We start from the raw sequence: 25,397 nt of genomic DNA on the forward strand, positions 1-25,397 counted from the left end.
GGGGGAGGGGGGGCCCGGGCCCCATGGCCCTCCCCCCTTCTTGGCGACGTGTCTGGTCTTTCTTTTCTCTGCCCTTCCATCGCTTTCTATCGGGACCACCCATGTCAGCGCCTAAGATTTGCCGCATTCTGCTTGTCTGTACCCTTCTGTCAGCGCCTACGATTTGCCGCATTCTGCTTGTCTGTACCCCCCTGCTTTAGATGTGCTCCGAGCCCCTGGAGCCGGCCCCGGCACTCCTGGCCGAAAAGACTGGGTTGGCGCATGCACGCCTCGGCATCGGGTGCTTAATTTTTGAGTGCCCCAGACGAGTTGCAAATATATTCCCCATCACGTTTATGCGAATAATCGCGACCGAGCAAACTATCACAATTACTCGCCATTCCTACAGCTTGGACTGCCCCGGGATCGTTTTGCCTCCTCAATCGCTATGCCACCCAGTCTGATCACTCATGTAAGCTTATCTTTTAGTTCATGGATTTCCTTTGGAGGGGGTTTGAAGTGAAAACTGACATTTAGTAAAGTGGCAGCTCAAAGCTGCACTGCCTCCCCGACGGTGCATTGGCCCCTTGAAGGCACTGCATAAATTAGTTCTTCAGCATATCACACTACATTTTACCTTGTGGGTGGCCTTAGGCATAGTGGATCAATGTTTAGCTTTTTTTTCTGGAAACTCATATCGGCTTTCTGGGTCATTGCGATGTTTGTTGCATTGAAAAAACTGATGGAAGTAAAAGAAAATCAAATTTGATTACATTTTAATTTATTTCCCTTTTAGTTTTTCAAAATAAATGTGGAGTGGCCACATCCTTTTACGCTTTGGCGCAAACTATGTTACATGCGACTTGCTAAATTACTTTGCAATCTCAAAGTACACAGTCTTGCAGTCTTTTCTAAGGACCAATGTTCCACAAGGTCCATGAAGTACATCCTTAGCTGTAGATGTGCAACAAACCATTTGACATTTCGATGGCAGTTCAATACTACTTCATATTGTTGGAAGGAATGGTCAGCCAGTTTTTCAACATTAATTTTTGCATTAGTCTAGATAAAAAGCAAGGAGGAACCGCTTACTAGAACACTGAAGTTTGAGATGCGTGCAAACAGATGGGCACTGGTGGCTTTGGCTACGTTGCCATAGAAAGTTGCCCACCTCAAACACAGGCAAATGACTAGCCTGACCAATGTTTTTGGAAAGACCTGAGGAACATTTCATAACTTCTTGCTGCAGGTTGCTCCATAATACGCTCCCCAGCAAGACATAAGTGCACCAAGACTCACATTTCCATGGCAACACTTGCAGAGCATAGAGGAAAGATTGCATCGAGGTGAACTCTTCCAAGCCCTTCGGAGAAAAGCCCTCTTCCCACCGGCAACAAGCACGGACCAGCTTTCGTGTCAAGGGCCTTTTGAAACTGCCGATTTTGTATTTGTTCAGTTTAGATTTACTCTGTTGTTCCTCTTACAAAACTTCAATTGCTGAATTACGACCTTACGGCCGCGAGTTCAGATAAAAACCCACACTGCACCTCGGCAGGCAGAAGACACGAGATGCAGAGGCCCAGAACAAATTTATTTCTAAAATTGCAGTAGCTTCGCGTCCCCACAGCAGGAAAAGGGGGCAGCCTATCCTGGTGGCTATGTACATGCATGTGGGGTGTGAAGCAGTCCTAGGGATAAAAAGGGGAAACGTGCATAGGGAACGTATGTACAAAGGAGGGGGGAGGGGGGGGGGGGGGGGGGGGGGGGGGCTTCTTCACTTGGGGGCCTTGATGTTCATGCTCATGAGCTCCTCCTCTGCCAGCTGCTGCTGGAAGCCCTCCACTTTCTCTGAAACACCCATGCAAAGTCACATCAAGAAAGGAGTCTGTGAAAGCAATGGATTAGACCCTTTTCAAAATTCAGTCTGGCAACTGATCACCGTCATCTCTGCATATGGCATCTGCGCCAAACTAATGGCAGCCTTCTTGAGGCTGATGAAAAAAAGATTAGAACTGAAGGATATGAGGCCTGCGAGTTCAAGACGTCGGTACAACATGACCGACGAATTAGATACAACCGATGTAACAGCTGCTAAGCATTTATTTTGGAGTGTGGTCCAATCAATCTCTTTGACAAGGTTGGCTCTAAAGCCTTCCGATGGCAGAAATTTAATTTGGTCACTGCTTTGTACTGGCAAGTTCCGACGTTCGCACTACTGAAACAAATCGAAAAAATTACGACTTATCAAACAACCTACTCTCGTCAGACCATCAACTGAAGAGTTTCCCTCGATCACTAATGGCAAGATATGAGAGCAAAGGCAAAAAATGTGACGAATGTAAAATGCCATATACTGAATTCTCAGTCTGACAAGGAACGGACAAACATCTCTGGACAGAAAAGTGCCATCAAATGAACACCCCCGAAATCTGGCAGCTCTAAAAGAAAAAAAAGAATGATTGTTAAGCAATTTCGCCACTTTCTAAAATTAATATATAGAACAATTTTTCGTGCACCAGCAATTCTAATTTACTAATCTCTGAGCAAACCAGCCGTGACCGTTGTTAAAGTGCATTTCCGGGGCAAATCAGCCACGTGCCTGGAACGTGTCCCAGAAATGGGTTCCCTCGATTCCCGTTTGACGTCGTACAAATGTCACTTTGTTGCGATCCTAACCGCGTCGCAACAAGGGTGGTGGACATGGCAGGCACGTGCTCCGCCGCAGATCATTCTGCAGCTCAGTCCGCGATAGCTACGGCAAACTGGAGCTTGAACACTGCGACAACAGCGCGTTCCCTTATGCTCTTCTGGAACTTCTGTGCCCAACCACCAGGATTGCAAAATAAAACAGCATGACACTCAGACTTTTGAGACAGCAATTTTGCCACTTGGGAGCACTTTAGATTCACAAGTGAAATAGGACACTAGTTCGCTGCAACACAAGAAGGTAGGGCGAGGGTAAGACTGGCTGGGGAGGAGGAAGGGGAAACCTCTTCAGCGTTCCGTCCAATTCCTCCTCCCCGGCCAGTATTACCCTCGCCCTGCCTTTTTGAGTTGCGGCGGACTATAACACACCAGTCCACGACGCATTGCAGGCACCGTAATTGGGCCAAGTAGGACCATGGCTATTCAGACAGACTCTGGCACGGCAAAAAAAAAAAAACCCGAAACGTCTAGGAGCCAGGGCTTGTGACAGAGGGCGTCGCACCTTTGAACTTGTTGAGGACTTCGATCTTCTCGCAGAGCAGGTCCTTGAGCTTCTGCACGTAGACGTCCAAATCGTAATCCACGTCGTTGGTCATGGCGAGCTGCTCCATGTCCCGCTGGAGCCAGTTGTGGCTCGCCTGCCGAGGGGGAAACCAGGCAACGTGACGCGCGTGTCGAGAAGAAAAATTTGCACAACCTCGAACATGCTGACCGGGGAGCACAGAATGTCCCACACAAACAACCACCACATGGTACAATGTCTCGCCGCTCTTGCCAACACGTTTCTCCAAGAGCGCACTGCTTCCAGAGGACTCTTGCTATGCAGCCTGGTGACTTTAGCAACTTACTCCTGCCGCAGGTGCAAACTCCCAATCAAATCTTTTTTCCATGTTTTTGAAATTTTTTTTTAAGTAGTGCTTGTACCGTGTTGTACGTTCATTACAATTTTTCTTGTAAAAAAAACGACCCATACAACATATTCCGCCTTCAAAATCTGCCACATGGCAACGGCAAAACGTGACTACAGGGCACGGAGAGTATGGGCACACTCTGCCACGAGCCCAGAAATGCAACAGCACAAAATGCAGACAGCTATCTGCGGGCATACTGCACTTTACGTCGGCGGCGGCCAAGCAGACGGCGGTGCAAGAGGTGGCAGTCCAGGTTCAAGAGAAGTGCAGTCGAAATGCAAGGAACCCGTGTCGCCATCCCGCAAACTTTGAGCTGCAACGAAAGGGCTTTGGCGACCCACCTCGACGACCGTCTTGTGCAGATCCAGGACCTCTTCCTCCATCTCCTGGAGGTGGGACACCGCCTCGTTGTACAGCTCCCCGGACATCTCCACGTCCTGCACACCCAGCAAAAAGGCCACCCGAGTCTACAAATCTGGCAAAGAATCCGCTAGCCATATTCTCACTCCCGATCTCTAAATCGAGAGTCCCGATTTAACAAACTTAATTGAACCGGGGTTGTTCCAACAACACATGGACTGGAAGCACGTAGGATAGAGTGGGTCCGGAGCACGCCTGGACGCGAGACATGGCAAACAAGAATGAGCGATCCGAATGCAGAAAAGTGCCGATGTCCCGTTCACACCAACTGCTTTTACCCCATTAGCACCTTCGTTTGTTTTTGCTGTGCATGGCTCAAGTTTGTCCACTCCTTGCGCACCTCGTGGGTTTGCTTACTCGCCAAATTTACATGCTCTTGTTTTCCCCCTCTACCTCCACCAATGACTGGACGTACTTGGTCGACTCTTCATCGCGCGTTCCCCGCGTGTCCTCCGCGTTGACCTCCGATTGGAGTGCCGCTCCTCTCGCTTCGATGCGCGAAAGACCCCATTTTGAACGCTCGTATAAGACTGGAGTGCTGCTCGCACGATTCAAACCGTCCCACAAAATACGGGTGCCAAAATTAAACCAACGGGTCCATTTTGTTCTACTCAGTTCTTTTGCATGCTTGCTTTTGCATTCTTAATTATGCATGCAGAAAACTGGCAAAGACAAAAACCAAGCGCACAAGTAAACCGTCTGTATCATCCCACCCCATCTCGAGCGACAGACACCAGATGGATACAACTGCACGGTCCAAAATCTTGCGTCGCCCGACTCCAAGGGTGAGGCATGTGCCAACACCTTGAAACCGGAGCAGCACGGAAACAGCAACGGAGAAACAGACCAGCCGCCGACGGAAAGAAAATAGATTCGAGACTCCACCAGAACGAGCGGGGGCGGCCGGAGACTAAGGATGCATCCTCACGTCTGCGGGTGGCGCTGCTAGCTGGTGCTCCTCCTCGTCGCTGGAGGGTGCCATCTCCTCGTCCTCGTTGGGGGCCCGGTGGGCCTCTGGGCTGTCCTCCACGCCCAGCTCCTTCACCCTGGAGACATGTCGGGCGTCACCAATGGCTCCAGACGGCATGCCTTATCGCTTTGCAGCCGTCGAGATCCGAGGCATTAGGAGGGGAGAATGCCAGAGCATACTACCACACAACACACTCGCCGGCATTTGGTAGTCTACAGACTCCCAACTATGTGCCCTCCTCCAAAGGGGCTCTTTCGGCAGACCGCTTTGTGCGAGCTTCAAGAGACAATTCACGATAGACACGAAGTCGCGACAAGGCGAATTATTAATGAAGCTAGATGAGGAAACAAAACAAAAAGTTGTGGCATATAAAAGGCTTATAAAACAAGATTCTTTGTGAGCTAAGAAAGCAGACATTTGTCAAGGTGTGCTGTGAATGAGATTTTAGTGTACTATACACCAGGCGCAGACTATAGCCCGGAAAATATGGCAATTTGAATGCACATTAAATGGGAGGATATATTTTTGATCCCGGCAAAAATGCAACTTCGCCGTTTTGCTCTTCCAAATTCAGGTATTGGCAGCTACGAGCGTTTCAAAGATGCAGTCAGTAAAATCCAAAACAAGCAGATTTACTTTCCCAGTCCAAATCAAACTGCTTAAATGAGCTTCCTCGTAGATATCAGCGGTTCTTTAGTTCAAACTATCGAAAAGCTAAAGTTGAGAATAATGCGAACGCTACATATTCTGCAAATGCTGTGGTCCTTGAGCACTCTGCACCCTCCAGCCCCTGAGAAGGCTGGTGCAATTTTGCTCCCGAGTGAGGGTAAAACTAACGTAGCAAAGTGTGAAAACACCGACCTGTCGGCGTAGCGGAGGGTGTTGAGGGAGTGCTCGCAGGAGCTGAGCCCCGGGGAGATCATGGCAATCTGGGGGGAGAGAACATTGGTCGGCGTGGTATCCCAGCCAAGGGGCTTTTTGGACACCCACCATGCAGGTGCGGGAGTTCTCCCCGATGAAGGAGTCCCTGAGCACCTGTGTCAGCTTGCTGGCCCGGAAGGGTAGGTGGGCGCCCCTGCGCCCCAGGGCTCGGATGCACTCCTGGGGAGAAAGAGGGCTCAGGGTCTGAGGGGCAGGAGGGGGAAGGGGCCCACCTTGAGTGCCAGCAGGCTCTTGTTGATCTCGGCGCCTTCCATGCGCGTCTGCCGGTTGGAGCTTGAGGTGTCCGCCCCCCGCTCGTTGCCGGCCAAGTCAATGAGAGAGAACTTGCCGTGCAGGCGTCCGCCAGCCCTCCTGCGGGACACGGGCGGGAAGGGGGCGTGGGAGACTGCACCCCGGTGGGCCACGGAAACCGAGAGAACGGCCTTGACACGAGTGCACACACCCCGAAGCCAACAAACACGGGAACGCCGAGAGACTAGCCCGGAAAGAGCCCTTCAAACCCAGTTGCCTAACCAGGATTTTTTTTTTTTTTTTGGGGGAGGGGGGGGCTGGAATTTAACAAGATCCCATCTTGGCTATGCCACTGCTCGGGCCATGCTCCAGTCTTCATCAGTACCTAGTCGGTTGTCATGGATGAGGACAATTGACTAGTACCACCTAGAAGACGAGGCCCATGCACAACGCCATCATTAGTAGATCCCCGACCCACCCCAAGTGGCAGACACGCCGAACCTCGATGAGAGGCATCATGAAGCGGCCAGCACATCGAGTCTTGCCGTCGCTGCCTGCTAGCATTTCGCTCGTTGCGCAGGGGTGGAAGTCGCGAAATGTACTCGGGAGCACCCGCGGGAGCAGCTGAATCTTCCGTTTTGGAGCAGGCTGGGAGCAGCTAAAACTACATTCTGAAGCAGGCTAAGAGCACGTCATATTAGTTTTCATTGCACTTCAGCACGGGAGCAATTTCAATTGTGCTTAGCAGCACAGATGAGCATGAGTGGTTAGGAACCTATGTAGATGGGATAACAGTGTAAAAGGTGCAAGACTTGGCCTTAGTGAGAACCAAAAAGCAAGTACCACATGTTTCTGAAGATAGTGTCCTTGATATTTTCCGAGTGGCTTTCAGCTGCTCAAAATGCAAACCAGCACTGTTTATAGCACGACCAACACGTGCTCGACAGTGATTACGTGTGCGAACCACGTGACGTGCGTAAGGAACGGACGGACGTGTAGTTGCGCGGAGGAACAGGGCAACAAATTTTGAGTCTATCCTATTGTACAACTCAATAACGAAGCATGAGACTGCAAGTAACAGAGTTATATTCTAAGCGATGGGCCAGAGCAAGATTAAAGTATGCCGAGCAGATCTACCGCTGCGAGAGCTGCTGGCCGGCAAGGATTCGGATCGGACAGCGTTTCAGTTCAATCAAATCATGATTTATCTTGCAAGAATGCGGTTCTAACTTCTAACGATGAAACACTAGAAGGAACCTTTTGCTGATGTGTTTTCAACTGGCTGATGTCCAGAACCCGGGCCGCAGAGCCTCAGGCTATCCGACGCTTAACGACTCGATCTCACCTCGGCCGACTTGCTTAACCGCTTATGGTTGAAGAATAACAATCCAGTCGCAGGTGATGTAGCACTTAGAATCCGACCGAATTTTTTCGCGTGCTTCCGACTCGGGATACACAGGAAAAATAAACTGAATAAAAAATTGCAAGGTCGACCAAGCTACTCATTGTTGCCAATCGAGTCTATAAAAACCGAAACCAAGACAAAATAGAATTATTTTGGCACAGTTTGTGCGATTTGGAGCACAATGGCGCGAAGTATTCATTGTGGCGCAGTTTCCGCAAAATGGCGCAGGATGGCGCAAAAAAATGTCTGGCACAAAATTGTGCAAATCGCACAGCCGTTCCACCCCTGGTTGCGAGACGCTGCCCGACGAGCTGGCGGAAATGCTGACGCGAAGAAGGCTGCGCTGTGTGGATCCACTAGTGAAGTTTGAAGGGAAAGGCACAGGCCTTGTCTTCTAGCTGGTATTTGATCGACAGGGAGCAGATAAAGTGCCAACAACTTGTCTGGCGCAGAGGAGTTTGTTTGGATGCACGGGAACATCTGAACCAGGGCTGCACAACCAAAAATGAGGCGTGCCAAAGTTATGTTCACCGAGAACTGCACGCGAGACGTGGTACACATTTTTGCTGCAAACAGGCTTCCATGGCAGATCGAAGGCAGTTCTTGTGTCATTAGTGAGAAAGTCACACACATACTACGTGCTCCGAAAAAGTGACACTTGAAGGCATGGTCCACCAGCTTTCTGTACTTATGCTTGTTAAGAATCTTGTGGAATCTAACAGCTGAGATTCGCAATACATGCTCTTTAGTGCTGGTAAGCAACTGGAGGTCGATGAGCTCCAGCTGCACCGTCTAATCAAAGTCCTCAAAACCCAGAAGAAAAAAAGTTTGCTTTCGACTTGGAATTGTTGCTGGAACTCCCTGAGAAGGTTCTCAACGTGTGGCACGTATGTCACAGTTACCGACTTCTGGATTTCACCGGCAGGAAAGAGTGACAGGTGGGATAGTGTCCCAATTCCTACTTTCAAGCTGCAACATTAACAGGCGGAACTGCTAAGATTGTGCTGACCATGTCCAAAATGGGATTGTCCTTTCCTTCGAGGAATGCCAGATTCCATGACCACTGCCCATATTCCAGCTCTGGCATTTGTTTCACTTTTTAACCTCAGAAAGCAATGATGTAGTCCTTGAAAGCGGCGAAGCGACTCTGAACCTTCCCACTGCTCAGCCAGCGAACTTCAGTGTGGTGCAGGATGTCCATGTGCTTGTTCTCCATTTCTTGCAGGTACTCTTAAAACTTCCCGTGCCTCAATCCCCTTGCACGTACATCAAGTTGAAGATCGAAATCACGACTCGCGACACATTCAACTTTCACTTTGGCACGAAGAACTTCCTGGTGCAGTACAGCGACATTGCTTCAATTCTACTCTACTGCATGCTTGTAACAAAGCGACGGCTCCATTCCTTTTCCGATCATGGCTGGGCTGCATTGGTGCATACCCATCAGTTTTTCCCACGGTAACTTGAGCTTCGATGTTTCTTGCTCATCTCCTCTCCAGTAGACCATACTTGCATTGAGCAGAGCTCTGCCAGTTCCCGAGTTGCATATAAACAGTATCCTCAATGTCTGTGCTCTCATCCAAAGCAAGAGTAGTGCCCAAATTGACTGCAACTCTTCCAGCTGCTTCGATAGGTCGTCTGCTATATCATGCATACGTCTCTGTAGTCATTCTTGACAAGCTCAGATTTTGGAAGACAAACTTCTTGTCTGGTCACATTTCTCCTCAAGATTTGCTGCTCAGCAAGCAACTTCCTCTTTAATTGTGCAACCTTGTTAGTCTCTCAGAACCAAAAAGGGTGCCGAAGTCTCAGATGAGCTTAGTTTTGTAGGGGCGTCTGACGCTACTCCATAAGGTCGGCATGCAAGGCTGATACACTTCGACGCACTCTCAAGAAAAAAAAACGAGTCGCTTACAACCCCCTGCAACACCGAATTAGAGCGCAGCTCTTGAGGTATACCCCTCCTCCCTCCTCACCTCTTCATCCTGCTTGCTAGTCCTCCCTCCGAGCAGCATAGGCGTCACCATGGGGTCAAGCGACCCTCACGGTTGCGCCGACGCCGCTGAAGCCGGGAAAGAGGAGCCTAAGAGCTGCACTCTAAAAATACCTGCATGTTCATTATTGAATTTCCAGCCATCCCGATTGATTTTCCTCTTTGGAAGAGCACTTGCATTTCACACACTACTTTCAACGAATGCAAGAACAGATTCGGTTTTTTTGCTTCTTCAAACTGGCATTTTTCTTTCCAAACAGGACGGGAGAAGGCAACAGCCCCTATGATCAAAGGGTTTAGGGATGTTTTGATCATGGCCACCAGGCAGCCACTACTGGTGGCCGCCAGATGGCCACCAGGAGTGGGCCCCCCTGGTCTAGACCGGAAGCTGCTTAACAAGCGGCTTGCAGTTGTGCACCCCTGGTCTAGACTGCCGTGAACGCTCGCGAGAGGACCCACCTGAGGATGATCTGGAAGACCGCGTGGGAGCGGGAGGAGTTCTGGTTGGCCGAGGTCTGTCCCGAGGTGCGCACCGCGTTGCCGTGGTGAATGAGCTTGAGCACCTCGTCCACTGCGTCCACCTCCCGCTCCACCAGGCCCACCACCTGCACCTGCTGCTTGCCGTCCTCCAGCACCCGCAGCTTGGCCTTGCCGTTGAGCAGGTCGAACACTTTGCCCGAGTAGATCTCGAAGAAGGAGCACGACACGGCCAAGGCGTCCCCCCGGTGCTTGGGCGAGCGCAGCAGCCGGAACACGTCCTTGGTCGCCAGAGCGTACACCCCCTTGGAGCAGTCCTGGGTGCGGCCCGAGAAGTCTCCACCCATCGTGTGGGTCTTGCCGCTGCCCGTCTGCCCATACGCGAAGCACGTCGCCATGCCTCCGTCGAAGATGGTCTGCACCAGGGGCCGGGCCGTGTACCTGTCGGGGCGAGGAATGGGCTCAGGGGCGCATACGGCCGGCCGCCGTGGCAGGGAGAAAGGCTGCTCACTTGTAGACCAGCTCGTTGTTGGCCGTGTCGTCGAAGGCGTAGTCGAACCGGAAGCTTGAGTTCTCCAGGAACTTTGTCAGGTCCACCTTCAGCTTCGGCTCGTGCACCACCATCACGTCCCGGCTGGGCACAGTCACCACATCCACCTCCTTGCGGCCGAGCTCTGCGCCACCCAGGACGCTCGTCAATCTCGCCAGCACAAAAACATCGCCCGCGAGATTTGTCTTGGCAAGGGCGGGAACCCACCTTTCTTGTTGAGGGGGCGCTTGCGCACGGCCACACAGATCTGGTGCACCTCGGCAGGGTCGTTCATGGACAGGGGCCGAAAGTCCAGCTGCGAGCGGTACTCCCTGCGGCGGTGGGGCAGACCCCGGAAAAACCCAACTCACTCCAAGTGTCTAACAAATCGCCTCTTAAATTGGCAATTTTCCAGGATTTCCCAGAATATTTTAACTGAATTCCCGGACCATTACAAATTAAGTAAATAGGATGCAGTTGCAATTGAGCATTTGGGCCATTCCCGTTCAATATCGTGAATCGGGAGATAGCCGACACTGCCTCACAGTCTCAGGCAACAATCTGTTGCAGAGGCCATCCACACCACCGCAAGCCACACCGTCCCGCTTCGAATTCCAACAATTCCAGCAATTCTGGCCTCACCTGATCATAGAGAGGAACTCCCAGTTGGGGTTCCCCGGGTCCACGTTCATGCGTTCCCGCTTCTCCTCGATCTGGGTCAGCTGCCGTGCCCGCCGCTCGTCCCTCTGCTTCTTGATGCGGTCCACCTCCTTCACCACGTTGGTGCGCCGTCGGCTCGCCAGGTCCGCCCCGGCCTGTTGCTGTGCCGCCTGCTGCTGCTGCGCTGCCTGCTGCTGCCGCGTAGACACGCCGTTCTTCTCTGCCACTGTGCCCCGACGAAGCCCCGCCTTTATTTTAATTATTCCAGGTACACTTTGCTGTCCGAAGGCATTACAGAATGGATGGGGAATACATAAAACCAAAATACAGATTGTTATACAACGCCTTCTGTCAAACCTAACAACTTCAGATGCTTGAACTCTATTTGAGACCGAGTGTGTGTGCAGCTTTTTACTTGTTCCCAGTCTCTGATTTATCACTACAAAGTTCACCAGCTTGCCTGCGTTTTCACTTTCACCATTACTGGCTTCCCAGTTTGCCAGGAAGAAAGGCGAGTGCTACTCCCAACCAAAGAACAAACGCATCGTCGATCGGCAAAGGCACCGATAAAGACTGGGACCATGGACGACTTTAACAAGTCTCGTTCAACTTACCTATGGTCTACACCTATGTATGCACACCGTGTAATCTCATGGCGACACAAGTTTTCTTCCTTCTTTTCAAGTAATAAAGTAGTGAGTACAGCTGTTGTCCCGTCACAAGCGTTGCTTTCGTAATACTCTTATTTTGTAGGTTTTGTTCCCATCATGTTGCCTATGGACCCCGTCCATTTCAACGCCTTTTCCGATCGGCGATACGATCTGACTGGCCCAATAATCCACTCCGCCGCATCTTTGATCTGTTGTAAAAATAGCACAGGGAAAAGAGGCACCAAGTCCCATCTGCCAGACCAAAAACAGAGCCACAAAGATGACTGCCCCCGGGCCCTCCAACACTCCTCCGTCTGTGGGGCAAGAGACTAAAGGCAGTCGGGAAGATCGGCCAGGAACGGAGGCAGGCCTTTTGTTAATCACTTTTTAGTGGGACAAGGTCTAGGGTTGAGAAAAGAGGCAGATTTGCTTAACCCGAGAAGAGGCCCTGCCATCCATTAACGGCTACTTAGCAGGCAACAAAACAAAAATAAATTTAAAAAAACAAAACAAAAAAAAGTAAAAAAAATGCAACAAAAATGCAACATATCTGCAATGGTTACTTCAGTGGTATGTACATCCTTCAAATCAAGGACAGAGTAAGTGACACGTTAAATCATTTATTCCAAGGGGCACAGCAGAAGGTACCTTTCTATCAACGTGAAGGGGGATCGGAGGCCAAGTGGGCTAGCGCATACCAGCTACGAGCATCTGGAGCAAAAACTCGCGCTGCAGAACCCAGGGATCCTTTGTTCAATCCCCACCCCTGCACGTTTCAATCTGGATGAGCATTGCATCGGCGCGCGGTCATGTATCACCACTGCGTGGTGCACGTCAAGGACCCCAGGCTAGCAGTTGTGCTGTACTGGCTAAATGGTTCATCTACAGCCAAGAGACAAGTTGCCCGTTTAGGCATTATACACAACGATTTTATCAACGCAAGGCTTGAACACCCGAGATTTGGCAATTTCACGAGCTCGCCTGAATCTTATTTCTACCTTTCTAGGTTGTTGTCAAAGGTGTGCCTCCAGCCACAATACCATACAATTCCTAAAACAGCTGGACGTCCGCTTGGGAAATTGGGAATTAAGAACGCTGGTTGGTCCGTCCCACGGTTTTTTCTCGACCAAGGCATTATATGAGGGCCTCGACGAAGACCCTATTGAGCATTACCAGGGAGGTATTGCTCCCAGGCCGACTCCCACACCAACAGGCTGAGTCCAACACTTTTCCCAGAATTTTCTAAGAAAAGTATGGAGACCCAAGGTGTACACCTCCGACCAAGAAATTAGTTCCAACCACCCAGACTGATATTAAAGGACAAAGGATGCGGGCAAGGGGCACTCACGGGAGGCAAGGCCAGAGCTGGACTTTGCTGTGGGCAGGGCCGTGGGAGGCCCCATGCTGGCAGCCCCATTCTGCTGCAGGGCCGGCCGGGCCACGCTGCGCCGCTCCTGCATCGTCCCGCTCCGCGCCGTGGGCAGCTGTGTGTACCGGGCCGGCTGGGGAGGGAAGGTGCTTGGGACGTTTAAAGGGATACTGAACTGAAATTTCGAACTCTCAAAACAAGGCTGGACGGATAGGTGGTATGGCGCACTGTGCATTCACGAGGGCGCCCATCAAACCACTCTGGCATAGTTGCCGCGAGGCGTCTATGCAGTTGCCTCGCCTCAGACAAAATCGCGTGGTCGTGTCGCTGTGGGGTCGATTAAGATCCCGATTTCGGCGCCCGACGTGCCGATTTCTCTCCTAGCCACTGGATGGCGCTGCAGGCGCCCCAGGGCAGGCGAGGAGAAAGCTCCTCGCCCATCAATATAAGACGGGGAATCAGGGGGGGTGGGGGGCTTTCTTAGTACTCTGGGGGGCTCTAGAACAGGCAAGTGCAAGCAACTGCTCTCTGGTAATTGTGGAATACGAGGTCTGAGGGCCCTCTTTGTGCTTAGCTTTGGCTTTCCGTGCGAGTGAATCTTTGTGTAATGCCACATGTATTTGTAGTTTAGATTGAATGTTTTGAGAGTTTTGTTTTACGAGCCAACAAAAGGGAGCGGAATTTTGCTCCTGTGAAAGAACCAGGCTGGACTTGAATTGTTGACGGACCACATCGGAATTCACATACCGCCGCTGATACTGGAGTATCTGAGGTGGCTCCGACGTATCAGCTCTTCATTTTATAGGTGACAGAGTACCAACTCCCGCGAGGCCCTTTTCAAAAGATCATCAAGCAACTTTGGAAGTCGCCATATCTTGGGCACGAAGCATGTATTGGCATGTATTGGTCCACGCCGAACTCCAATGCAACCCTCGTGCCCAATGCATACTCATGTGCCCCAACAATGGGGGACTGCGATAATTGTTGCAGCATCTCCTAGATTGTGCTCTTTTCAGAAGGGTTTACAAAACTACCCAAGCATCAAGGAGAATGCTATGAATGTAGGTCTACGCACTGCATGTGCTGGCATCTACAGCAGTAACTGTTCTAAAGCAAAAGCCCGAAACGAATGGCATCTTGCATGTGCGTTTGTCAGCTTTTTATTTTCGTTATTTACTTTGAATCTTTTATATGGGGAAGGAGAGCGCGTGCAGTGCTAGACCTACATGCCCCTGCAATCGCCTTGATGCTTGGGAAATTTAACAGGTCTACTGACAAAGGCCGAAAATCACTGTACTACCCCTTTAAGAAAGGCTGTGTTTAAGTTAGCATCCCTCTTAAAGTTTTCCCAGAAAATGCATAGACATCTGCAACGAAGGGTACACTACGGTCTGGTTGCTCCCCATGCTCGTTGCCTTCCCAAGTACTCCAAACAAACCGCCCCGCGAATCGAGTGGGGGCCTCGGGCAGACCAGCTGGGACGAAACGAGTCCGAGAATAACAATGATGCCGGCTCTCCAGAGACGGGCAGGAAAGGGCTCCCACCTTCTTGATGGAGTTGCGGTTGGTGTCCTGGAGGCCGGGGTTGAGGGCGTACACCGTGCTGAACTCGAGCTGTGGGGGAGAGAAAGAAAAGGTCGACAATTGCGACTTGGCTAGAGGCCCTTCCCCGGCGCCTCACCTCCTTGCCCTTGGTCTCGCCCCTCTCGTGCCACTCCACCACCATCACCTGCTTGGGCACGTCCAGGCTCACCACGGTCGCCGAGTGGATGCGCCCTGCGAGAGACGCGGCCCAAAAACCATCAACGACAGGTTCCCGGACCGAGACAGACGACGCGGGCCCTCTGCCGTGCTGGATGGGCAGCCCCCTATGCTCTTTTGAGAGGCACAACCGGCAGGATGGTGCTTGAATGCTTCTCCAACCACGTGTTAACCGCGTCCCAAAAAATTATCTGTCGATTTCTGCCTCAAGACTTCAGGGAAGTGTCGCGCCGTCAATGGTCCCACTCCCTGTGGTGTCACAGAAGAGGTGGCGGATGTGGTGCAGACACCCGTTCTGCTGCAGGTCGCACAACCAACCAACCACCAGGATCGTTACATCCGACAGCATGACACTCCGCTTTTGCGAGATCCCTCGTTGCCACCTCGGAACCAGTTTTGACACATGGGCAGAGTAGGACGCCAAATATACACCTCCCTGACACTTGTTCCAGGTACCGTAAAAAAAGAGGAGGGTCTGCCACTTTCCTAAAAGGAGAGGAAGAATTCGACGGAGGTTTACTCCTTTCCAGGGGCTGTAAGGAGAGCGGCTCTGGGCACATCTGCGGCAACATCGAGGTCACACCGAGCCCTGTGCGCAACAATTTAGGGCGGTACCCTCTATCGCGTAGGGGACCCCCTTGCACGCGTGAATGGCAAAAGTCAGAATAGGTCCAAAAGGAAATATATCGGATCTCGCTACAAATATGCAACCGACGGCACATCTTCAATACCAGCAATATTTCTAGCAATGGCAGCGCGGGCATACCTATTATAAAGGAGATCCAACCGTTGCACCTCTAGAGGCTAAAGTGAGAACTACGCCGATGGGGACACCAACGACAGATTTGTTTGCATTTTGACGCAGCGCTAGATCCACGTAGTTGAATGTTGTGCCAGCATTCGGCTGGGGCTCGGGTTCAGTTGACGAAGCCAAATGCGGACACTGCAATAAAACTGGGCACGAGCCGTGGCAGATGTTTGCCCCGCGCTCCATTTCGAGAAAGATGAAGTAAGGAATTTAGTGTGCGTGCCTTGTGTTGGTAAACGCAGAACTCTGGGGAAAACAAGCTGGACGTAGTGCCCCCTATAGTTAGATTTTCTTGCCAATAGGCAGTAGCAGGTTAAGAAACCCGGATGAGCTACTCCTGCAAACCCCTCCGTTCTTTCCTCTTTAGGGGAGTGAATTTTGGAGAGGACGCGCTCTTCAGGTTTCTAACCTTTTGAGGTCAAATGTTTGATGTCGCCCGACAAAGAAATATTCCTGTTACGGTCGAGCGTCGGGGCTCCCCCAACAGTCTCATGTCTGCTTTGCGACCAATTGTCTCGTGTGCCCTGACGATTTCCGCTTGTGCCATCTATCGTGGCTATAAGCACAGCGCTTTTATCTTTTCTAGCTTCACGAGAGATGGCGCAAGTAATGTTTGTTCCTACGTTTTTCTTCCGAGACGAGCGGAATTTCGCATGCACTTCTGTGAACGAGAGTGATGAGAAAAGCCTTACGGCCAGCCATTTCCCTAACCTGGACACCCTACACAGATGTAGATCAAGATCCTGAAGCTCTTCATTGGGTAGTCTAAGATCCAGTACTTTCCTCTTTCATGGACGCTATGATAAACCATTTTACGACCAAGTGATTGCACAATTCCCAGCGTAAAATAATTTTGTCCCGAGAGGCCAACAAAGTGCAAGGTCGCATGACCCCAACAGGTTAAGAGCGCCGCCGAGACAGTTTCGGGATCACGGATGTGAACTTCCGTGAAAGAGACTTCGAGCGCAGATTTACGAAACTGGTCACGTGTCCCAAATACTCAGAATGACGGACGGACTGCATGTTCTAGAAATGAACGTTAAGGCCATCGTGCAAGGACCTCGGCCCAAGAATGCGAGCCGACTACAATCACTCTGCGGGATACTGCATTTTACACCAGACTCACGCTTAATGTGTCAAGCTTGACAAGGAAATTGTATGTGTTGCTCAAAAAGGACGCAGGATGCAGCATTCCTGAAAGTGTGTGTCGCAACGGCGGTTTCACCATAAAGGCAGAAAAGAAAAACCGGTCTGGTTTCAATCTAAAACCTTGTCAGCCACCAAAAGAAATTATTCCCCATCCGAGTGCAAGGCTCGTGCTCAGACTTATGGCATATTGAAGTTCCGAGACTACCTTCTTGGACAGATATTTGCTCTGGTCGCTGATCATGTTGAGACCCGGTCAGTAATCTTCCGCAAAGACTACAGCACAAATTTAACAATGTGTACCGTTTTTGGGAAGCTGCCGCTACAAGCTGTAGAAGCGGCAACACAAGCCCGGTTAAGAGATGCGGAATGCCCAGAGGAGACTACCGCTACCGACAGCACCAATGGAAAGAGGCCCAAAAAGTGAGGGAGGTATGAGGAAGCCGTTGGAAGGGAACGTCATGACGACCAGAGAGTTGAAACAGGTGACTGCCGGGGATTCAGCAACAACGCAGGTCAAGAGTTGTGTCATGAATGATGGGCCTAGAAGTGTTAAAAACCTGGATTCTAGTCGAGAATCGCTTTACGGGTGAAACTAGAGCTTTTCAAAGGCACACAATCTCATATATTGGGGCCACCGCATCATTGTGTAAAAGGAGACCTCCCACAGCTCCATAAGGATAACTGTAGATAAACGCTGGCTAGGAGATGCGAGCCCACCACCCAATTAAAAGGGTCCAGCCATAAGCATCCATCCATCCATCACAAGACTCATCAGGGTGCATGTGCTATGAAAGCAACAGAAAGAGCTCGTTTTTGGTGGCCTAGACTGAATGAGGAGGTAGAGCGTACGTTGGTGACCTGTGCCCCCTGCATCCAACTGCTGCCCCAACCAGTATCAAAGGCAAGCAGGTAAAACCAATAAGCAATTTTTTCAAAACTACCGTATTTATTCGAATACAAGGCGAGGTTTTTTCCAAAATCCGTAGTCTCAAAGTCATACCCCGCCTTATATTCGAAGCTCAGTATAGCAATATGACGATTTTTTTTCTTGGGTCCTTCAACTGCCCCCTTGCCTTATAATCGTGACCGCCTTATATTCGAATAAATATGGTAAACGCTGACCGCAAGCACGTAATCAACCACCAGACCCCGAAGGGTGTGGCAGACTCCGACCAACACAGTGAAACCAGTTTAGAACGAACAGCAGGAAATGCTATGATCAGTTTGATACACCAAGTAGCTCGATATAGCAAAAACCCTTTGCAACTAACTTCCACGATGCGTTCGTTTCAAGGGGAGAGCTTTTTCTGATCTCTTCGCTTTCGCCTTGTAACAATACGCTGGAAAGTTTTGTTCTTTTTGCATCTGTGCAGAGTTTACTCTTTTAGCTACATCCCCTTCTGAATTTTCTTTTTGTGGGCAATCGCTTTGGGATAAAATAATTTTGTCTGCGTGCGCGCAGTTTTTTTTAGCTTTCTCCGAATCTCTTCTCTTCGGCTTCACTTTGTTCGCAACTCGAGCTTTTAAAATTTACTTTGCTACCTTTTTTTGGGGGGAAGGGGGAGGCGGCTAGGAGAAGATTGCACGTTTTTTGAAGCCTTCACGGGGGTAAAAAGTCTGATATAGCCAATATGTTGTTCGTTATAAAAAGTACTTTTTACATGCATTTTTATTTAAATTTTCTGAGAGTTTGATATCGACAATAATTCGCTGTATGTGGGTTCGTACTTAACGGGTTTCACCGTACTACCTACAGTCTGCGACAAGGTGACAATTCAGGGGAAACTCCCCCACCCCTTTTCACTTTGGCAGAGAGTGTCAGAAAGGAGGTGACCTTTCCAGAGTTCACTCTCCTAGGGTGGGAAGAGTTTCTCCCGTCTCTTAACCTGTCACCGACTATAGAAGACAAGGCCTGCGAGTTTTCTCCCCAAGTGCAGTCGCTAGTAGATCCACGCAGCACCGCCCAGCTTGCATCAGCGTCCTCTCCAGCGGTGCGCACCTTGCAGCGTCTCACAACGAGCGTTAAGCTAGCATGCAGCGACACCAAGACTGATGCGTCTGCCACTTGGGGCGGGTCGCGGATCCGTGAACGGTGATGTCATGTGCAGGCCTTGTCTTGGTGTTCTCTCACCGGTTGTCGCCAGTGCCAGATTCATCGGCCAAGCCGAAGTACCACGATCTGGCAAGTCCACATCAGCAAGCCAATTCATCGAGGGAAGCCGTTAGAATGCGACACTCCCCTCGCCTTTATAATTATGAGGGGAAAGGAATGACACTAGCCAGTCAATGTTTGCAGACGTTGTGGTCTTCACCGAATGATGTCTTGTGTCAGCAAAGGGCAACATGAAAAGTATGACAACTGCATAACACCGAAACCGATGTGTGTCTTCATACCGTCAAGTCCTTCAAGGTTGCGGTTACAACAAGATCACCTTCTACAAGCCGAGGCAACTTTGCTCATGCCCATACAGCGGTCCCACAGCAATCAGGCAGACAACAATAACTGATTTGAAAGCTACCGTGGCATATACACACGGAGCATGTTGCAACACGCAACAAACAGAAAGACCCGTTCAGCCAACGAGGGCAGTGGAAGGCAAACAGACGCGGTTGTTGGAGGTGCACCTCCAGCAGCGACGCAGCATGCAGACCAACCAGATTTTCCATTTTCCGACGACCTCTGTTCTGCATGGCCATAAAGGCGACCGAACAAGGCTATGAGAGGCCATGGCAAAAGCAAGCGGGAGGGCAGACAGACGAATGGAAAGTTCGGGGTCTTCGCCAGTCTACGACGCCCATAGACTGAAAGACGTGCACACGCAGCCCGGGTTGTCGCTCAGGCGGGGTGCGAGGCCGCGCGGCCAGACAACTTCGCTGCGGACGGCAAGAGAGCGTCCAAATAAGGCGCTCGCGGTGTGGGCAGCCGACGACGGACCTTCGGCTGGCACCCACTCGCGGTGGGCTTCCGCCGGAGACGGCCGAAGGCAGGGCCCGGGGGGAACCGCCGACGGACCCTGCTAGAGGCGACCAATGCCCGAGCCTAAGGAAAAAAGCCCGTTGCCCTCGAAAAATGCCGGCACCGCCTTCCCTACTCGGTGGCGGTCAAAAAGGTGCCAACGGCGACTGGACCAAGCCTCGTCGAGTGCGGGCCCTTCGCACGCGGGGCGCCGCGTTTAAAAAACGCTCTGAAGTTTTTTAGCTCCGAGCCGCGACTCTGCAAGCCGACCGAACCAAGGGACTCGCGCGGACGTGCTTCGCCTAGCTACTTCTAACACCGAGCTCGTCGAGGCGTTGAGGGGACGGGCTGTCAGGGCTGTCAGTCGCCGCTTAGGGTTAGGGACGAGCAGGGCCGCTGCTCGACACTCACCGTCGGTGCGCTGGATGTCGACGCTGGCTCCGACCTGTAGGCCCCCCGTCATCGCTGCCATGTGTCAGGCGGCCGGTCGACAATCACAAATAAATAATCTCCTAACACATCGACAACTGCCGCTGGGTTGGCTGGGTCCCGATCGGCACGGCTTTTGTAGATGTTGTCAGGTGCGGGACTGTCTTCTCGACTGAACGGTCCGCGTCGAAACGAAACGCAGGGAGGAAAACTACTCCTGTTTCCCTCGTTCCGGGCGGACAGGAAAGAATTAACGGAGTTAATATTCGTTAATTGGATGGACAATCAGGGGCGTCATCAGGAGAACCTGGCGAATAAAAGATGTGACGTCACGACTCCCACGACCGTTGCCCGTTGCCACAACGTTTACAAGCAGCTGATCTAAAGGGCGGCAGAATTTGAACATTTAAACTCGCGTTGCCGGCTTTCGTCTTATCACGTAATCAGCCTATCGCCTCCATCGTCACGCGGAAGATTTTGAAGACCGGCCACGTTACTCTACCACCGCTGGCGCGTAAATGAACGCCACTTCGGCGAATGATCTGCGTAATCTCTGCCAATAAATACGTTTATTCATTCATTCATTCATTGCGCCGTTTCATTGAAAGAGCCGGAATAGCTTCGCGTAGTTTCATCGTACCTCTCCGTCATGTAAGGGAGCTACGGCCCCGCACGTAAGTCTGCTGTTTCGCAGCGGCCTTTCCCGCCTCTGATTTCGTGGAAATACTGTCATACTGTCGCAGTGCAAGGTTTTACTTCATTAAAACTGATAACTTAAAACGTGAAGGCTCACGCACCAGCCCCCAGCACCTTCACTTTCGCAAGAATTCACCAACAGCCCATTCCCTGTCTTTTTTCTTTTTTTTTTTTTTTTAATCTTCGACGATGAACCTTATGCTGCCCTTTCAAGCCGTTCAGACGTGTTGCCGGCGACGACGAGTATGATTATCACTCTGTATCCCATTTTATCCTTTCCCCCAACGGAAACATCGATTTCCCGGGACTTTCGCGATCAAGAATGAACCCGGGCGGCATCACGGGAACGCCTCTCTCAGGTAATTTTATTTTTGTAGAGTCCGTGCAAGGCTCCAGTGTTGCGGAATGGGCACCCCCATTCCAGTCCAATTCCATTCCGGGGAATTAGAGTTTTCGATAATTCCATTCCTTTCAACTCCTAGGAAGGGGACACTGAGCCCATTCCCACTCCTGGAATGGCTGAGTCCACTGATCTCAATGGCTGAGTCGCTAAAGTGTAACTTGACAGCTGCATTAATTACGTTGCAGGGTTGGGCAGAAATATTCAGAAATGCATTTGGAAATACTAATGCTGGGACAGATGAAAATACTTGATAAGATACTGATATTCAAGTCTTAAATTACGTATCGGAAGAGGCAAAAAGTCTTTGGAAATACAATACAAGAATACATTTTAGGGAGGGCAGAAATATAAATACTGATAATACAATACATTTTCCAAATTTTTTTAAGACGCCAACTGAGATGAGGCTTTAAGCTTGAAGCACTTAAAGTGGAAGTTTTTTTCTTTATTTTTTTTTAGATGTGGAGCATCTCTTGCTCGGGTCTATGTCCCGCGGCGTCGTAGTCCGCACTCAAACTACGCATGCGCAACTCTCCTCCTTCCCTCTCTCCAACAGCTGCGCATTACTCTCTCCGCTCTCTCTCTCTCTCTCTCTACCAGCTGCGTGCACTTCGCGTGTGTTCGCTTCTACTCACACCGCGCGCGCATGCGCAACTCTCCTCATCTAGTCTCCTCTCCTTCAAGTGTGAATATAAGCAGCGGTAGCACGCTGTTCAGTTCACCCGCTGTTGACTCGATCCACTCCGTTCTTCCGATGAAGTGTGATGGAAGCAACGGTCCCATCAGTTATAGTGGGTTGGCGCAAGCAAGCGTCAGCACCAACCCACAAACTAACAGCAACGCTACGTCCACTGAAGACAAAGCTGCGCAGCGAAGGGCACGCGACGCTGAGCGCAAACGCTTGAAGCGAGCGGCAGACCCTGAACAACGGCAACGAGAAGCGGCGGCGGTTCGAGAACGTCGGGCAGCAGAACCTGAGGTTCGGGACCATGAAGTTCAACGTAAACATACGAAGCGAGCGGCGGAACCCGGCCTTAGAGAACGGGAAGCCGCGTTGGTTCGTGAACGTCGAGCAGCAGAACCCGAGGTTCGGGACCGTGAAGTTCAACAACGTTACTAACACCGTCAATAACACCGTTAATAACGATCCGCGATGCTCCGCACCACCCCATGGTTCTCCTCGGGAAGATGGTGTAATTTTTTGTTCCGAAATTACTTTTTCGCAGGCTTGGCACTTCGCATCGAAGGTAGTGGTTCCGGACGAAGAGTCCTAAATGGGTTTAAAAAACGTTCCATCAAGGATTGACCGCGGTCCCTTCTCTGGCATCCTGTCTGACTGACCAGTAATGCGAAAAGACTTTGATTTCTAAAATAAATTCCATCAAAACATCACCACTTCCCTGTCCAATAAGGGCGCCCCTGTCAGCACTGATCACATGACGTCCCGGTAGGATGAACTAGTATTCTTGAATCTGTAGGTGGTGCCTTGAACATGAAACTTTACCCACACTGCTGTATGAAAGAACAGTACATACTTTCGTTGTAGCTGACCTCGTTGAAGACCATGCAGGCAGTTGCATATGGAATTTTCGAGAAAAGTGGACCACCTGAAGCATCATGAAGCACATGTATTATATTTTGTTACGGTTGAAAAATCGATACGGTGGCATCCCTGTTCTGACAGTCCTTCCTGCCGACTCTCCGCCTCCAACGCATGAATGGCAGTCTTCAAATTTCGCCTAGCATCATTCAAACAAAGACCTCGTGGATTGCAACCTGAGATGGCCGGCACAGGTGCGAGCTCTTCGAGAAACAGCGCGCTCGAGACGAGTCGAAAGTGTGCGAAGTCTAGGTCCGCACAGCGAGGCCACGTCTGGCCTCCTTCCTGGGTATTGGATCACCAGAGCAGCAGGTCACGTTCACGTTGGCTGATGACGTACCAGCCGTGCAATAGGGAGTTTTCGTAGACCGCGCTGCCCCCTCCGCTAAGCGTTCCGCAACGAAAAAGTTGCTACTGCGCCTGCGCGCCGATAGCCTTGACTGTGGAGTTCCCGCTATCGTAGCGGGTTGCGGAGGGCCTTGCGGGACGGCGAAAACGATCTACGAAAACTCCCTAATATTACAGGCGCAAACGCATTCGGATATGTGTTGAACTTCACTGGTAAAAGGCGCCACCGTCGCCCCCACCCCCCCTCCCCTCCCTCCTCTGTTCTTTGCTTTGACGCTTGTTTTTTGTATTGCATCTTTTTCTTTTGCGCATAAGTCTGCTAGGGCCTTACGCACGTTCGCAGTTTCCCCCTCATTTTATTTCTGAACAACCGACTCCCTGACTGGCTCGGTATATAGCTGAACGTAAAAAATAAATAAACAAATAAATAAAATATAAAGAACCTGGCCCATTTCATTCCCATTCCATTCCGGGCAAAAGGCAACTAATTCCATTCCCATTTCATTCCCCTGAACATTGCCGCCATTCCATTCCCATTCCACTCCGGGGTCGCGAAAATGCGGAATGATTCCGGAATCATTCCAACTCCGGAGTGGCAACTCCACAACACTGCAAGGCTCCAGTAGTTTTCCCAGTTCTTTAGGGCTCCGGGATTTGCTTCACCTTTTTGATGCCCGCATGCGGTGCACCACTGCATACGGAAGACGGATCATCTGTGATCGAAGCCTTCTTGGGAAAATTAGTCACAAAACGTGTATGGGCGCACTGCCTTTCCCTGAATACCTGCACACCGGGCGGCAGTGGACAATAAAAGTGCAATAAAATACAATACAATATAATACAATACAGACAACCGTCCTCAACATGGACACTGTCATGGTAGAGCCAGTTGGCTCGTAGACTTTTCCGAAAGCGAGTCTCGTCTCTTGGTCACGTCTTCTCTCCGTCTGCCCTGCGGAACTCCTCGAGCTTCTTTTCAGTGACTGGGAAGAATTGCAGACTCGCAGCACCTCGTAGCTCTCTCTCCTGGTGCGTTCCACTCGACGGATATTTGAACGATGTGTGGGTCGCATAGACTTCTTTGACAAGATTGCACTTTACCTGGATATCATACTGCTGCAAGGTCAGGTGCAGCCTTTGCAGTCCGAGAGGTTCATTGGCCTCTGGAAGACTGCCTGCAAATGTCACTTCGGCAAAAAAAAAAAAAAAAAAAAGCCTGCTGAAAGGCTGTTTCTAGTGGCTTGTGGTCAGTTAAACTTGAATCCTTCATCTGAACATACAATTGATACAATCATGGAAATGCTTGTCCGTCGGTAATGGCAAAAAATTAAATTTCTTTTTTTAAATCATTAATTATTGTGCATTTGACAAATGGGCAAAATAATTTCCCTTCACTAACTTATAGTCCAAGACACTTATTTTTTTTTAAACCTTACTTGTACATGAATTTTTATTCACGTTCAACACATTTCAGCACCACTTGCTCTAAGTGTATTGCATAGGAAATCAACACTGCATAGATTTGATGACAGCTTTCTTCATGCAAACTGTGTTATGTCTCTGTCTGGATAAGCACATCTGCCAAAAATGTGTAGAGTGATTGCTGCACCATGCTACTGTGTATCGTGTAGTACAGGAGGTTTAGCCATCGCCGTCTAATCTGGTTCGTTGTCAAGTTTGCACTCCATGTTGACACTGCGTTGACACTCCATGTCGTGCAGGCCTTGCCACCTCGGCCTCCATGCCACGATCAGCTTCATAAAACCAGTTGTGGCCCATGCACCGAGTCACCTGGAGAGATTCAGAGATGGGGTATAGGGGAGATTTTCCTCCCCTTGATTTTTTTTAGATGTCTCCAACCCTCCTCCTTCTCTCCCACTTACACAGCTGCACCGGAACGTGCAGTGACGTCGGAACGTATCGCGCTTCCTCCGATGTACGGATGTAACCGCGCGATTTCCGCCAGCCGAGAGGACATTCGCGAACTACAGCATAATGTAGCGCA

The 25,397-nt window shown here is 50.5% G+C and overlaps 1 protein-coding gene across 2 annotated transcripts; it reads right to left on the reverse strand.

Moving 5' to 3' along the window:
• Positions 1 to 1,549: 1,549 nt before the first annotated feature.
• Positions 1,550 to 20,777, reverse strand: LOC8051354 (kinesin-like protein KIF2A). Of its 2 annotated transcripts, XM_029990557.4 has the most exons (15): positions 20,328 to 20,777; positions 14,924 to 15,018; positions 14,788 to 14,856; positions 13,222 to 13,375; positions 11,206 to 11,449; positions 10,792 to 10,895; positions 10,546 to 10,708; positions 10,017 to 10,475; positions 6,141 to 6,279; positions 5,977 to 6,087; positions 5,848 to 5,915; positions 4,945 to 5,062; positions 3,938 to 4,033; positions 3,188 to 3,323; positions 1,550 to 1,827 (listed from the first exon to the last, which is right to left on the reverse strand). In XM_029990557.4, exons 1-15 carry the CDS (start codon positions 20,386 to 20,388, stop codon positions 1,754 to 1,756), a joined length of 2,091 nt encoding a protein of 696 aa, XP_029846417.3. In that variant the 5' UTR covers positions 20,389 to 20,777; the 3' UTR covers positions 1,550 to 1,753. The 2 variants fall into 2 exon arrangements, with proteins under 2 accessions (XP_029846417.3, XP_042145360.1); XM_042289426.1 differs by having other exon boundaries at positions 5,848 to 6,087; positions 20,328 to 20,648.
• Between the last annotated feature and the right edge of the window lie 4,620 nt (positions 20,778 to 25,397).

This window comes from Ixodes scapularis, unplaced genomic scaffold (genome assembly GCF_016920785.2).
Source record: "Ixodes scapularis isolate PalLabHiFi unplaced genomic scaffold, ASM1692078v2 PGA_scaffold12__126_contigs__length_90152505, whole genome shotgun sequence".
Lineage (NCBI taxonomy): Eukaryota > Metazoa > Arthropoda > Arachnida > Ixodida > Ixodidae > Ixodes > Ixodes scapularis.

Coding starts and splice junctions, on each gene's coding strand:
- LOC8051354 (XM_042289426.1), bottom strand. CDS start 20,388: ATGGCAGCGATGACGGGGGGCCTACAGGTCGGAGCCAGCGTCGACATC. Junction 14,857..14,923: donor GCGAGACCAAGGGCAAGGAG/GTGAGGCGCCGG, acceptor TCTCCCCCACAG/CTCGAGTTCAGCACGGTGTA. Junction 4,034..4,944: donor TAGCAGCGCCACCCGCAGAC/GTGAGGATGCAT, acceptor CTGGGTGTGCAG/GACGTGGAGATGTCCGGGGA.